This window comes from Triplophysa dalaica, chromosome 13 (genome assembly GCF_015846415.1).
Source record: "Triplophysa dalaica isolate WHDGS20190420 chromosome 13, ASM1584641v1, whole genome shotgun sequence".
Classification (NCBI taxonomy): domain Eukaryota; kingdom Metazoa; phylum Chordata; class Actinopteri; order Cypriniformes; family Nemacheilidae; genus Triplophysa; species Triplophysa dalaica.
This window is the reverse complement of record NC_079554.1, coordinates 4,802,030-4,818,676: the sequence shown is the minus strand read 5'-3', so window position 1 is coordinate 4,818,676 and position 16,647 is coordinate 4,802,030. Positions and strand designations below refer to the sequence as shown.

Genomic DNA, 16,647 nt, shown 5'->3' with positions numbered 1-16,647 from the left:
ATCACGTTAAATGCATTTATGGTGAAATTCATTATGAGGGGTGGTGGTCAACTTAAAAAGAAGCCATTCAAAGCTATACTATGTAATTCAAGGTAATTTTGGCCTTATGACATTGCAAAAATCTCTTGTTCCTTGTCTATTTTTTCATTTATGTAATTTTTATTTTCTCTATTTAGTGGACTTCTCTGTAAGAACATCAGGTTTTACCAGAAATACCACTTTTACAAAGTTTACAGGGTCTTTCTCAAGGGCACCGCTAATCTAACATATATTCTTTGTCACAATCTAGACTCTTCATAGAAGATGAAGACTTGCCATGATCAAGAATACCAGCTATTTGCTGAAGTTCATCTTTCAAAACGAACAGCATGGAGTACAGTACTCATCAGGTGCTTTTGCTACCCTTAAATAAATTTATTCTAGTGTTATTAGTAACTTTTATTGACATTCGGTTATTCTAGAGAAGAATAAAGTGTAACACATGTTAATTACAATCTTGTATGTAATTTAAATTTAGTTGTGGGATAATCTGACATTTTCTAAATAAATTAATGTAATTTACCTCAAATTTTGCCTTTGATCTTTTTTCTACTTTTTTTAATATTCATATTCTTTTCTCTCACTCAGATGCTGTGAACAGGTGTAGCCCAAATGCAACAGATTCAGACTTTGATGCAGCAATGGCAGATCACCTGAAGCACACTGGGGTTGATGGATACTTGTTTTATGGCTGTTTTAACAGTAATACAAGACTGTTAGGAAATAATTTGGTAGTGCCATAGCTCTGACTTTTAACCATTAATGGTGGAACACATGAATCACACTCCCGGAAGAGCCGGTGGTCGGGGACCAAGAAAATGAGTAAACATTTTGAAAAAAATGGACTAAAGTAGTGTCATATGTTTTTGTAATACTGTACTTTTGTCATTTTCATGTTTGATTAATGGCTGCTAAACATCAATGTTAAACTCCATTGCTTTCGAGATTCTACTATTTTTATTTTCTTGTTTGAATAGTAGCTGTCAAACAAATGGAAGACCATTCAAAAATGTGATGTTCACTATAAAATATGCTGTGCTAAATTAAAACACTAAATTTTGCCTAAATCCACAAATAAAGTGTTATTGTTTGTGATGTGCACGTGATTGAAACGTTTTATAGACGTTCAGGTCAGACCGGACCGATTTTGGACCTTTTTAGAACTTAAGTCAATTTAAGACACGTAAACCTTAATACATAATTGCTTGCCTTGCACGATGTTACACAACGCGAGTTTGATTATATTTAACGCATTCTTATATATACGCTTATATTAAGCAGCTACACATCTAATAGACGTCCGAAAGAGGATACATTTGGACATCCAGGGACGGGCAGAAAAGACGTGGAAATCACGTTCAGATGACGTCAAAGACGTCGGTTCAACTTTCATTTCGGAACTATTTTTCAACCGTGACGGGACGTGTCGAAATGACGTCTTTTCAACGGTCATCAAACGTCTAAATGTTTGTTGGGTAAGAACTTCTTATATATCTGATCTGAACTTCTTATATATCTGATCTTACGTTTGACGTCTCATATTTTACTTTTATATTTGGAAAACGTGTTTGCTTCGCTGTGACATTAAGAGAATGGATTTAGGTTGTTACCATTTAACGACACAGAAAAATGGCGGCCTCAGAGTATAACTATTTTTTTAAGTTCATGAATACTGTGAAAGTTACACTGTTTTTTATTTTACATTCATTAAGTAAATGCCATTGTTAATATATTAAGCCATCGCTCCTTTTAAATATTGACATCAAATGGGATAGCAAATGGGTTTAAAACATATTAGGTCCTAAATACTTGAAGATGACACCCCATCGCTTTTCTGCACGACTATCAATTTTAACGAGGAAGGACCAAAAGCAATCGACTCCGGCAAATAAAGCAGGCGGTTGGTAATGTCGCAGCCGAGCAGAAGGTAAGTCAGCCATAATGGGTAAAGTCGGCTTGGCTCTCCACTTCTAGCACTCCACACATACTCTCTGATGTTGTTTGATGGCTTGTCTGACTTTCAGGATCCAGTAATGGCAGCGGAGTTCTGTGAAAACCCTGTCCGGGCCAGCATGTAGTAGACGCTCATAAAAATGCCTTATAAGTTAAGTCACCCTATGGCGAGGGTCCACAACCACTTGGTTCACAATTTGCCACACACATGGATCAGTCCAAGTGCTTGGTCAAAATCTGGTGCGAGTGTATTCAAATGGCTAGCTGCGGGCACATGTTTTGCTGTTCTCAAGGCCTTAAATTCATCTGGGAAAGACACTTCCTGGCACCATCTTACTATGAGCACTTCTACACTCCGGTGATCTGGGTATTGCGTACCTATGTCTTGTGTGGCCACCCTGTGAAGAAAGAAGGTCCTTCATCAGGGGAATCAGCCAGGGGGAGTTTCCCGCAGAAGAGACAAGAAAAGAGACAAGAGAAGAGACAAGAGAAGAATGTAAGGAAACTGGCCTACCCAGAGCACAATGGATTATAATAAACATATAAAGAAGTACATTAACATTTTACCTAAATAATGTTTACCTTTAAGCCTGTTATGAAAACATCCACGTTCCAGTTGACTTTCTCTTGAATAGAATGATCCATTAATATTAGCTGTTATTCTGCACGCTGTCAGTGGGGGGGGGGAAGAAGAGTGGGATCTAGTACAGAAAGTGAAATACAGTCTTAAAAAATAATATTATAAACGTTAACACAACTCTTAACTAATTCGACACACTCGGGAATAAGTATAAGTCTAAAAAGAGCAACAATTGTTCGTCTCATATACCCAAAATTAATTATATCGCATTGTTAACCACTAACGTTATAAGAGCGGCTACTCCCGAGGCAATGGCCGAGATAGAGCTGCTCTCCACGGAGACACGACCGCTGACAGCCTGAAGCTCACACCTCCGACAGCGTCTTAACACAATCTCAAAGAGGCGTTATGTTTATATATAAATCACGTATTTGTGTTCTTAACAACTACATTCTCGTCTAAAAGACTATTTAAACTAAGTTCCCTCACCGAACATTAGCGGTATTTAAAATAAAAAAATTGCTGGATGTTTGCTTTTTACACGACGCTCTCTCGTGTCGACCTTAAACTAAAATCAAGATGCGTTACTGAACTAAATGACTCATACGAGTCAGAAATTTCAAAGGGAAATGTTCACCAAAAATGAAGTTTAAATGATTAAAAAGCTGTAAGAACAACGTGGGCATAACGTTACAGACTAGCTATACAAAGCTAACGAAGCTAGATTGTAACGTTACTTTCAAACCTAATGCGAACAGCCGAATTTTGTATACTTTTGCATTTTTTTTGTACAGTAATAGTTTTATACATTAAAAACTCGTAAAACATACCTTTTCTTCTCCGAATAACAACTTTTCGAGATGAGGTGAATCAAAATGCCCGCGAAGGTAAAGTTTGTCTGATGCGTAGAGGAGTGGGAGGGGTTTACTCTCTCAACTGTCACTCAATTGGACCAGACTGGTAACCCAGCGTTTGGGTTACTCAAAAAATGACCCAACACTGAGAAAATAACCCAACAAAATGACCCAACAGGCTCAACCCAGCTGTTGGGTTAAACAAATAACCCAGCATTTTTTAGAGTGTAACAACTCTTTTTTTTTACCTCATTTGAAGTCATATTTATGCAGTACAGAAGAGCAAATTATAGTGACCTATAGTGACATTCCACTTTAGACAATTTACATCTTTGTTCTTCATTCAAATTTTTCAAAAGATGCTGTAATACAATTCATTAAAATGGAAGGAAGGAGTCGGGAACCGGACCCCTGGCGGCCGGCGGTGGCTCCTCCGGGAGTCGAGGCGGGTTCCCCGCCCCCTGCTCCTCCCCCTTGGGCGGACGGACGCAGGCTCCGGCCTCTGGCAGGCGGTGGCCGCACTCGGCACTTCCACCTCCTGCTCCTCCCCCTCACGGACGACCGCCGGCGAACAAAACATGAACATAAATACAAATACAAACACAAACACAAACACAAACACAAACACAAACATAACATAACATAACATAACATAACATAACATAACATAACATAAGTTCGGGCCCGGTCCTCTCTCCTCGACGGTCCGGTCGCTCGTTCCTTTTATATGCTCCCATCTCCTACGTGATTCGAGGCCGGTGTGCGCACAGCTGGCGCTAATTCACAATTACTCACTGGACTCGAACCACGGTCTCGCCCCGCCTACTCTACTACAGATGCATTAAACAATTACGCATGTTATTGGTTTGATTAGAAAATATAATAAAGCTATTGTTTAAGAAGAATTTAGGCATGCTTGGCAAAAATGTTCACACAACACATATTTTGGAAGTCATAGCCCAGGAGACTAAAAAATATTCTGTCTACAAAATATTCGATTAATTAAATAATATTTGAAATTTAAGTCTACGTTTTATTTCCTTTGAGTTTGAATATAATACCTAAATTCAAATAAAAAAAAGATCCAAAGAGGCCCCTAAGATGAAAGTTAAAAAATTGCAACAAACCATTCTTGGGGTCAGTCCTTTAAGGATTCTGTATTTTTATTTAAATAAATTCCCTGGTTGTAACAAGGTTACACGGATGAGGACAAACAGAGACGCAAAAGGTATATTCCAAGGGTTTAATAAAACAAACGCAGGAGCAGGAGTAGGAGCAGGAGCAGGAGCAGGAGCAGGAGCAGGAGCAGGAGCAGGAGCAGGAGCAGGAGCAGGAGCAGGAGAACAGGGGAGACACAACCACGTTTACAATACAATAACCGACAAGGAGCTGATGAACACACAGGGCTTAAATACGTAGGGAAAACAGAATCAGGTGTGGGACTAATTAACAATGACGAGGGACAGGTGAAAACAATAAACAAGGCAAAACACATGGGGAACACATGCAGGGGACAGGCTGAAGTGGTTCACTGGTATGGTGTACTACAACTCATGTTTTCATGATTTAATCTAGCGTGAAAATTATCTAAAAAGCAAATATTGTATAAGTATGCCCCTGGACATTTCTTTTCACCACTATTTATGTACAGAAATTCTTGTGGAGCCGTCCACGGAGCAGAAAATAATCAATACTCCCAATTACAAATAGAGTGTAAGGCTGTGTTAAATGTCATGTTACCAAACCAGAAAACTGGTGCATTACATCTGCTTTTGCTTCTGGGGTAGCTGGCTATAGAAAGGCTTGCAGGTTGACCAAAAATATAGGTTACAATCCATCCTTGCTCCACATCCTTTTTTCACCAACAACTGCTTGACTAGGAATAGGCAAGTGAAAGTTGCATAAAAGGTTGACAAGTTCTCACAAATTGACAACCCCGTCTTTTTCAAATCTCACAAATGGTGTGTTGAATTTTCTTAAAATATATGTGTAGCATTTTTGCATCAACCTTTTTAAGTAAATTCAAGTTAAGGAGATTTTCAGTTAAAATAACAAGAAATATGTGAGTTCACGTGACATTCTTTTGATTCAAAAATTATGTAACACCAGTTACCTCAACTTGTAGTGCTTATATAGGGTGTACATAAATTGTTAAATTCATTTAACTTTATGTTCGTGTAGCATAAAGTATATTATTATAACAAAGAGTTTTAAAATAATTGATGACTGGTTCTATGTCAGTCATTGAAATAACTTGATTCTCCACAGAAGCACACAACAAATTGAACTGTTGACGTGTGTCTTGCTTATAGCCTTTATGGTAACTTCACAGAAAACGGTTACTCACAACAGAACAAAGACTCTTGGTTAAGGATGTAACCTCTGTTCCTTGGTGGAGGGAACGAGACGTTGTGACAATAGATGGATGTTCTTCTGAGCCTTTGATCCTATGATCCAATTTATGATCTACACTGATATTCTGAATTCTAAACAACGTGGTGCAGCAGACTGTCCCTTCCTCATCACCTACCCTGGGTGTCTCGCCAGTTCCAGAAGTGTTCAGGTTTTCTTAAACAGCTAATTTCTCGAGTGCGGCATGTCCCAATGTTGTCATGGGTGCAACACACTCGGCGAGGAAGGTGGTGGACACAATGTCTGCCTCAAGTGCTTGGGTGTCTGGCCCGCTGCAGCAGTGGAGAGAGGCTCTCAGGCTCAGAAAGGGAACCAAAAATACTAAATAGATCTTAAATCTCTTTGTACATCTTATTAACAACTATATAGATGCCCTAAAAAAAAAGCATGAATAAAGAAAATGTTCAGGTGCAATGGCTTATGTATATATTCCTTTCAGCATTTTGTACTTTTTAGGTCATTGCACTATACATTTATGTTGTGATTACTTAATTTTAAATGTAACTCAAATTTTTCTTTAAGCTACAAATGGTATAAACATTTTGTAACACATTATGCTTTGTGTGACAAACAAGTCACATTTTTTGAGTAAGCCGAGTCCAGGCAATAAAAAGGCTTTACTTTTCACTTGTAAATTCCAGTGACATTTACATGGAAATTCATGGTTCTAACATCTGCTTAGAACCAATTAGGATGCTAGCTGTTAATAATGAGGAGGCAATACTGGTAACATTATCTGGTTGAAAATTGCGTTCACCGCAGGATGTCGATCAAGACTCCGGGAGACAGTATCGAGTTGAACAAGTTTACTCCATTTCAGACATGAGTACAACAGCACGGTATGGCATACAGGTTATATCCAAATGCAATACACCGTTGAATATTGAGGTAGGTTTAAGTAGCTGGGTCTGTGAGTGAATTAGTTGTTCTAGATAGAAACAATACAAGAATAGTCACTCATTACAATCTAGCACAACCTCAATACCAAACATAGTAAGAAGAAATTACACAAACAAAGGAATACAACAGTATTTAAAGGGTTCTTATAGCAACTGTAGCAAGTACCGAGCTCAATAAACAGGTGCTCCATACAGCCATAGCGGCTACTATATGCTAATAAGCTTATATCAAGCGATACATGGTTACTTCAGAACTCACAAGCTTACATAAAGAAAAGAGAACTTCGCACAACAGATAAAGCGGGTTAGACTATATAGATGAGCAAACTACAGGCAAATTAAGCATATTAATGAACCCAATTTATATTTTCTTTACTACAATTGTTTCATTTAGAAGATATGAGGACATTTTGAAGTTATAATAAAAATGAGTAGTTGTATGAGCTATACAATGCCCATTTGTTTAATGAATAAAAACTCCAGCCAAAGGATTTACATTTAATGGCCTCCAGTGCAATTCCGTTTTTCAACATACAGATAATATTTTCCACATGCAGATAATGCATCATTTTAAATAAACTGACACAGAGACACATTGTAACTCAACTAGTCTACGTTTCTGTATTTTCTTGCTATCTGCATAGTAGATCATGTATGCTGGACTATTCCTGTCATATCCCCCAAAATCTGCCTTTTTCACACCTTGAGTCCAGCTTTCCTTTGTCGTGTTGGTAAGCGTAACATGCTAATCTAAACTTCTGCATCCTCGAAATGTTCGGTTGCCTGCCTGTTAACATGAAGTATGCTGTCTGTTTAGTTCTGTTGTTGAAACATCTGTTTCTTACTACAGCAGCTGTCTGGACTGCATAGGTCCACAGTATTTTTGGTAACCCAATTTTTATTAACATGCATCTAGCCATGTCGAATAAGGTTCTCCAGTTTCGTTCAGCAGTGCCGTTTTGGTGTGGAGAGTTTGGTGCAAAGGTCTCATGTCTAATACCACTTCTACTCAACAATGCTTGGTACTCACTTCCTGTGAACTCTGTCCCATTGTCAGACCTGATACACTTAACGTTCCCATATCTGCCATGATTTTTTTCTGTGGCTGTCATTGTGTCGCTCTTGTTTTGCACTAGAATAGTCATCTGTGAAAGATAATGCATATCTATGGCCGTCTCTGGACGCTGGGTCTACAGGTCCCGCTAAATCTGTGTGTACCATTTCTAGAGCAGCTTTGGCTCTCGCATCTGGTCTTCTATTTCTACTCTCAATAAACTTCCCCTGCGTGCAAATCTCACAACGTGGGATAGGTTTCTCTCCCCTACTCTTAATTTCCATACCATCAACAACATTCTCCAGCTTAATTATATCCCCATAATTGCAATGACCTAATATGTCATGCCATGTCTGCAAGTCATAACATTTTTTACATTCATTGTTTATTGTGTGTGTAACAAAGCTCAATAAAATGGAAGGAAGGAGGCGGGAACCGGCAGACATTAAACACAAAATTTTAATATAAATAATAACAGCCAGCGGCCCCTCACGGACGACCGCCGGCGAAATAACATAAACAACAAATATAAATATAAATACAAACGTAAAACAAGTTCGGGCCCGGTCTTCTCTCTTCGACGGTCCGGTCGCTCGTTCCTTTTATATGCTCCCATCTCCTACGTGATTCGAGGCCGGTGTGCGCACAGCTGGCGCTAATTCACAATTACTCACCGGACTCGAACCACGGTCTCGCCCCGCCTACTCTACTACAGTGTGCAAATAGTACAGTTTGGTGTGCCCGTGTATGGGGAAATTGGTACCGTCTTTATGTAGCAGAACGTTCTTCCCTTCTCTGAAGATCACTGTTGCTCCGTTCAAGGTGGCCGCCCTCACAGAGAAGATGTCCTGTGGATATGTCGGGATGTACAGTGCGTTTCTTAGTGTTGTTTTGAAACGTCGTCCTCTGCTGTCCACCAAACATACTACTGTGTCACATCTGTTCTTTGCGACTCCGTTGCACCTCGTGCCATCAGCCAATTCCACGCAGTGTGTGTCAGCCTGGAAACTGCTGTCAAACATCTGGAACTTTGCGATGTCCGTAATGACGTGTGAAGTTGCACATGCATCCCCCGTTAGGCCTCTTCTCTTATCCTCATGCCTCCACATTTCAGCATCGCTTACCCGAAAAACATACTCCTTGTCACCTGTCTCCTCGGACACTTTCCTTGCGTTAACCCGCTGCTTTCTCCGCCTGCAAGTTGCATCGCGGTGAGTGGTACTTTTTCATTCATTGCACCACTGTTTACGCTGACGTGTTCTTGCTTTATGGCCTTTTATGCCACACCTGTAACAAACAATGTCTGCACTTACAGCATAGTCAGCAAAAGTGGATTTCGTTCCAAGGTGCGTTCTTGCTTATATTCCGTAATACTCTCACTGGCCGTTTATTACCCGGGGCTTCCCTTTTCCAGCATAATATCCACGCAAAATCTCCAGCACCGCACGTCTGTCATCTGCTGCTTCTCTCATGACCAGCGACAGACTCTTGTCATCCAGGAACTGTATCAGCGCCGCATAGGCCTCAGCGTTTTTCGCCGTGTCTTCCTCATCGTCAGAAGGCTCATTTAAAATAGTCTCTTTCAGTCCCTGCAGACAAAGGTGACCCAAAAATGTAGTCTCCCATAACTCATAATTCTTCTCATCTCCGTTGAAGATTAGTCTTGACCAGCGGCTCGTTGTTACTGCTGCATTTCTCTTTCTACTCATGTCAGTAAGTCACTTCTCTCTTAAACTTAAACTCGGGTACACGCAGTACTCGTTGCGACTTTCACCCGGTGCCTTAATACCCAAACTATACGTTATCTGGGCCCATAACCTGTTATGCAGAGTACACAGACAACACTCGCAGTTCTGTTTCACAAAACTGAAAACAGGTAAAACAAATACAAATGAGAGTATGATATTTATACATCTTAACATAAAACATCAGGGACTGCGAAGGACAAACTGACTAATGACAAATGTAACACATAGGGATATATAAACACATGTGATTACAAGCGGGCAAACAAGGAACACCTGACAATAATTAACACTGAACCAATAATCAAAGAAACTATAAAGAACTACAAAATGATATGGGGAAACAGGAACTTAGGAAAACAAACTAAAAGTAAAAAAGACATGGGAACACAGATTGAATCGTTTAACAAATGCAGATATTTGCTGTACCGTACACCCCTACTTTAAGGCATGGGTCCTCAACTCTGGCCCGCGAGATCCGTTTTCCTGGCAGAGTTTAGCCCCAACTCTGATAGAACACCTGAAGAGGCTAATCAGTGACTTCAGGGAAAGACGCGTTCAACTTAATGTTGGGCTGCGCAGATTGTTTGGCATATCGCAGTAAAGTACCGCGAGAGCAATTCAAATGCGTACCGAGCAATCTGCCCTTAAATCGCTCTCGCGCTACTTAAATCTCATACGCTGATAGATTTGCCCAGCATCGCATTAAATTGAACGCATCTATTCCTAAAGACGCTGATTAGCCTGTGCAGGTGTTTTATATCAGAGTTCGCGCGGGCCAGAATAGAGAACCACTGCTTTAAGGTATAGTCAAACACACACTGATGATACCACTGACTGGAATGTTGATCACATTTATGGATCCCCTGTAATGAATCACAACACCAAAACGACAAAACTACAATAAAAAACACAATATATTTTGTGGTATGTAATTATCAGTTAGTAGTCAAGATTTGTTCATAATATGTGTTTAAATGTAATTGTGAACAATCAATTTTCATTTGGATGCTTATTGCAATGACAGATGAAATCATGAAATCTACAATCAAAGATTGTAGTAGGTTGTAAACCAGAAGTATCATTACACAATAAAGAGGAAAGCATTCAGGCTACTATATCATTCAAGTGATGCGTAGCCTTTATTACACTAAAATGCTGGGTTATTTGTTTAACCCAACAGCTGGGTTGAGCCTGTTGGGTCATTTTGTTGGGTTATTTTCTAAGTGTTGGGTCATTTTTGAGTAACCCAGACACTGGGTTACCAGTCGGGTCCAATTGAGTGACAGTTGAGAGAGTAAACCCCTCCCACTCCTCGACGCATCATCACACAAACTTTACCTTCGCGGGCATTTTGATCCACCTCATCTCGGAAAGCTGTTATTCGGAGAAAAAAATGTATGTTTCACAAGTTTTTAATGTGTAAAACTATTACTGTACATCAAAAAAATGCAAAAGTATGCAAAATTCGGCTGTTCGCATTAGGTTTGAAAAGTAACGTTACAATCTAGCTTGTTAGCTAATCTGTAACGTTATGCCCACGTTGTTCTAATTTACAGCTTTTTAATCATTTAAACATCCTCTTTGGTCCAAATTTCCCTTTTAAATTTCTTAATCGTGCGAGTCATTTAGTTCAGTAACTTGCGCATCTTGATATTAGTTTAAGATCGACACGAGAGAGCGTCGTGTAAAAAGCAACTCGTATACCCGAGTGTGTAGAATTAGTTAAGAGTTGTGTTAACGTTTATAATATTATTTTTTTAAGACTGTATTTCACTTTCTGTACTAGATCCCACTCTTCTTCCCCCCACTGACAGGTTGCAGAATAACAGCTAATATTAATGGATCATTCTATTCAGGGGAAAGTAGACTGGAACTTGGATGTCCTGATACCAAGCTTAAAGGTAAAATGTTAATGTACTTCTTTGTATGTTTATTATAATCCATTGTGCTCTGGGCAGGCCAGTTTCCTTACATTATTCTCTTGTCTCTTTATAGATGAACAAATTGATAAAGAAACCCTCCTGCTGGACATCCTCTTCCAAAAGTCCACACCACACTGTTGTCTACAAACTCCCAGGAAAAGAATACTCTTCAGTAAGACTGCTCCGTGGATATGTCAGGTTAAGCAGTACTGGAACCGAAAGAACTAAAGCTAAAAAATTGTGAGTTTATATGAAGAGGAAAGTTCTCAGACTAATACTTTCCTTGCAAATGTCAACCAATACCATAAAAGTAGTTTTTACCAAAGGTTTTACTGCAATAACTGCACCTTAACAACATTTGGTGGTTCAATTACCTGTGTGAGCTCTCTCTTCAAGTTAAGGTATTATTGCTTCAGGTTTGAACATTTTAGTTCACAGAAATCCTACAAAGTTTGTTGCCTCCCGAATACGGTGTCCCTTTTTCACATCCATAACGCTTGTTTATTTCCTTTCTTTAAAATAGAAAACTTGTGCATAGACTGATATTTTATCATATTAGTTCAGTTCTATCAAGGGTTTAGTAAAATAAAAATAAATGGTTCAGTATATTGGTAACAAATACATTCTCTGAGTGTTTTTGTCACATCCATAATGCTGGAATTGCGCTAAAGCATTTTACTTGTGCAACTTTGTTAATTGTATTTTGTAAACAGTTATGAGTTTCGAAATGGAAAGTTGTCGAACTATTTAAATTTTCTTGTGCGACTTTATGTATATGTTCAAATCTAAACTTATGTAATTTATTGATGTTTATTTTTCTTAATATGTATGAAGATAAATTGCATCACAGTGTTTTATATGCCGTTTTATTGTTCATCGAACATTATAATATTGCAAGTTTTTATGAATTCCTTTTGTCTTGCATTTCGATCCTTGATAAAACTTCAACTTTTGATTCTTACTAGTGCCTCAAGTAATTATGTGATTTTATTATTATTATTTTCAAACATTTTGGGTTTGTTTTATACCAGCAATGTAATAGTTGATGTAAATAAAACAACCCAGCATGTTGGGTCAAAGATTTAACCCAAATGGCTGGGTTAAAATAACCCAATGCTCAGTTTGTCCATATTTGACCCAACGTTGGGTTACCAAAATAACACAAATTGGGTTGTTTTAACCCAGCCTTTTTTAGAGTGTATATTAGATCAAAATCCAAACCCTTACAAACCCTTACTTGTTACTAGAAAGACAACTAAAGTTGGTTGAAAAGAAAATCACGAAATTGTTTAAATGCATTTCCCCATAGTTTGAAGGAGATCCCATAACAACAATTGTTCATCTCTGGTAAATGCTGGCAGACTTGTAGTGAGTGGTACACGTGTTGAATAATTAATATACAGCCACAATACTATACACTATTTAAAGTACATATTTGATCAAAACTACAAGCAGATGTCATTATGGCTTTGTGGGTTAATTTTACTGTAATGTAATAGTAGTTGTGTGATGTTTGGCTTTTTTGCTCTTAAATATGTCCCCAGCTCGTCAAGGACATTGACCAAATAAGGTAAGCTGATGACTTCATGCTTGTGTTCAGTGCTGTGATGCAGCTGACGGATCGGTGCTTTGCTGCATTACCCGCCAACTGTCTAATATTATGCGGAGTGTCTGTCCACATGCTATCGGTGCCTGCGTCAAAAAACCTTGACAGCTCAGTTAGATACCAGGCTGCGTAAATCGACTGCTGCTCAAAGCTAATCTTCGCATGTCACAAATTCAATCTTGGCGCAACAGTGCGGCATACGCGGGGAAGACAGGAGGAGAGCAAAGCTATTGCTGGATTCCTGTCTGCGGTCTGCCATCATGAGGCAGTATAAAGAGATTTCCAGATGAAATCGGTTCCCCGAACAGTTCGTGACCCACTGCTGGATCTTCACTGTTTACCTCTCGCAGAGCGCGTCTGACGCGTGGAAAATGGTGCAATTGTCAAAAGGCGGATTGATCTGGACTCTCAAGTGCCACGAAGAGGCAGAATCATGCTAGTCTTCTATCAACTCCATTCTTCTTCTCGTAAATCTCAAATTTACATTTTGAATCGGAAATGTTTATTTCATTAATTTAATTGCAGCTCAAAATGAAATTTCCAACGGAAAACCCAAGAAAACTAGGGAACTGGAAACCCGCACCAGGTGGGTACATCCATATCTATAATGCGTGTTCTGTATTTGCCTTGCCATACATCCTAGTATGCTGCATCTTAGACAGAAGTTATAGAAAGCATAATGAACCATACACACGAAAGGGCAGCTTAACGTTATGAAAGAGCGATTGCAATAGCCTATTAATTTAAACAGTGAACCCAATTAATTTAATCACAAGGCGAAATTGTATATCAGCTAGCCTACTAATAGGCGGTGTAGTTAAATTTGATCAGCTCGTGGTTCAGTATCAACGGTAGCCTACATGTTTACATTGTAATGCTATGCTTTGATCAGTGGCCATTCCGATGAAGATTTTTATCCACGCATTTCACATTCAAAGAGGTGTTCCCCGGAAGAGGAATCAGTCACGACATAGGGAGCTTTCTAACCTTTTGGTTGTTTGGTGCAGTATCAATAAAGTCGTAGCGACGCTATGTGGTAAACTAAAAAATAGAGCTTTTCAAGCGAATTTTAACAAAATGGAACCAATTCTAGCTACGAGTACAATACAGTGATAGGATAAATTCCTAATAAAACGTAAAAGAGACTCACACGTTACCTAATATTGCTGTGTTGCGATAGATAGCCTAGTTCGATCGGGTATTTGCCATTCAAGAAAATTTGTAATAATCCAAATGCTTGCCTTAACTGATGCGTATTTTACGAACAGTAGCATCAGCCAATTTGTCTATTGCAACCACACGGTTGCGCAATATTCAGAGAATATAGATTTTTAAGATTTTTATTAAAAGTAAGAAGTACACTTTACTCTTAATATGTTATTCCACTTGTTGTCTTTATATAAATATTTAAATAAAGTAAACACCCCTTTTTATGCGTTATATACATTTATCTAGATAGTTTACAGCAGTAGCCTAACATTGCACCCTATTACTGTACTGCTGCCTTCTGTAATGAGCCCCAAAGTGTGTGCGTGTGTGTGCCTGTGTGTGTGTCTGTGTGTGTGTGTGTGTGTGTGGTATGCAGCATAGATTGGAGACTGCATTTGGATCCATTAACTGTGAAAGATTATATGCTTACACATCTAATGTGGTTACGTTCATTGTATCTTCTGCGATAAAAGGCCACCAAAATAACTAATCAAGTGCAAACCGAAACAACTGGATAAACAGGATAAATAGGATAAAATGTTGCATCATCTTTGAGTGAAGTTAACTATTTTTCAACTTATGTATATACTGTATGTGAAAACAGTTTTTCTTACTTTTCCAACAGTGTCAGTGCAGACCAACCTGGTGCCACCAAAGAAGGTTCAGCCAGGGATGTTGCAGTCAAGCCTGGTGCAGGCCAGCGTGGCCACCATGCAGAACCCAATGGGGTGCCCTTTACCTCGCCTTTCTGTCTCACGTCCCTCAAGTGTGGTGGCCAGTATGGACGCAATTGTAGATGGCTCTGCCCTGCTCACAGTCATGAAGTGGAAGACTGTTCTAGCTGTGTTTGTGGTGGTGGTTGTATATTTGGTAGCCGGTGGTCTGGTTTTCAGAGCATTGGAACAACCCTTCGAGAGCAACCAAAAAGATGCCATCACCTTTAAGAAAGCTGCCTTCCTGCAGAAACATCCCTGCGTGACCCCCATTGAGCTGGAAGAGCTCATCAAGGTAAGACTGTTGCTTGTCAGTGGTGGAGCTAGCAGTGTCTCTAGTCGGATCACGGATTTAATGTAACAATAGAGCTTTATCGATCTGTCTGAAATGTGAGCTTCACTCATGCAATAGAAGGGAGGGTACATTGCGTGCACAATAATAAGAAGAGCAATAGATGGAAATAAATGTGAAAGAAATTCACTCAAACCACTGAAGTTGGAAGAATATGTTAAAAAATATTTTGATGGCAAAAATTATTGGTGTTGTAGTGTTGTAGCACTATGCAAGATTCATTTTAGATTTTAAAGATTTCTCATTCTCATTATAGGACCTTTTTCGAATTGGTTTCAGCAAGAAAATCAAAAAAAATCTGTAAAAATATTGAATTATTACGCCCATTACCCAGACTTTTTACCGTATTTACACAACTGCTATTTTAGAAGGAAAGGAAAAAGAAGGACATTTTCCATTATTTTAATGTACACTCTAAGAAGAAAAGGTTAAAAAAAGTTACCTTTTGCGGTCCATTTGGAACCTTACCTTGAAGGTGCATCAAAGAACCAGCAGAGTTCCTCTTAGAACCCCTTTAGATTTCATTTCAGTATTATTTATATTATTGTTGTTTTTATTTTTATTGTTATTATGATTATATTATGATTATTATTACATAATAAAAAAGGGGGCGGAGACTTGCAGCTCTCTTGCATTTAAAGAGACACACACACCAAAACAGCGCATTTCTCCTCACATGCAAAAGTGGGCATGTAGCGCATGGTATATTAAAAGGTCTGTGGTATTTTTTTGGCTAAAACTTCACAAACAGACTCTGGGGACATCAGAGACTTATTTAACATCTAGTGAAACCATTCGAACAACCTCTCCTTTAAGATAAATTGTAACACAGAAATTGAACATTCTTAAGAATATTCTTAAGTGCAATTCTCAAATATTTTCATCTTAATTTTTTCTAAGAACAAACAGGCAGTCTCTGTCAATGATTGTACACAAGAGTTATTTGTTACGGATGCCGATAGGTGTCACCGCGCTACAACGGAAGAAAACATATGCAAACAGAAAAACACCATCAAATTCACAAAGCCTCTTCATTAGTTTGGTGACACATGGCCTGCAAATACTCGCAACACAAACAAAAATGCGTTCAAATCCTCGAAACACAAACAAATACAGTAATAGCTGTTGTTTTGTTCTACTCCCCAACTGTGATAATAGCTGCGTTTATTCAGTAGAAAAAAATCATCACAGATATCCCTGTAGTGTACCATAAAATGTTATTCGTAATTAAATGGATCAGCATATCATTCACTTTAACTCTTACATTCAGCTTCTGCTCATGTAGGCTTAAATACAAATAACGACA

At 38.8% G+C, this 16,647-nt stretch overlaps 1 protein-coding gene and 1 long non-coding RNA gene across 4 annotated transcripts in view; both read left to right on the top strand.

The window, feature by feature from the left end:
* Positions 1-1,140, top strand: LOC130434483 (uncharacterized). Of its 3 annotated transcripts, none has more exons than XR_008908681.1 (3): positions 1-92; positions 290-389; positions 628-1,140. It is a non-coding gene; the product is annotated as an uncharacterized LOC130434483 (long non-coding RNA). The 3 variants fall into 3 exon arrangements; XR_008908682.1 differs by having other exon boundaries at positions 177-389; XR_008908680.1 differs by lacking the exon at positions 1-92 and having other exon boundaries at positions 99-389.
* An 11,954-nt stretch (positions 1,141-13,094) lies between these two features.
* Positions 13,095-16,647, top strand: part of kcnk10a (potassium channel, subfamily K, member 10a) — a 97,124-nt gene continuing 93,571 nt past the window's right edge. Inside the window, exons 1-2 of the mRNA XM_056765225.1 lie at positions 13,095-13,653; positions 14,902-15,284. Of these exons, the coding sequence (XP_056621203.1) occupies positions 13,599-13,653; positions 14,902-15,284 (438 nt within the window). The 5' untranslated portion in view covers positions 13,095-13,598. The remainder of the gene's footprint in view (positions 13,654-14,901; positions 15,285-16,647) is intronic.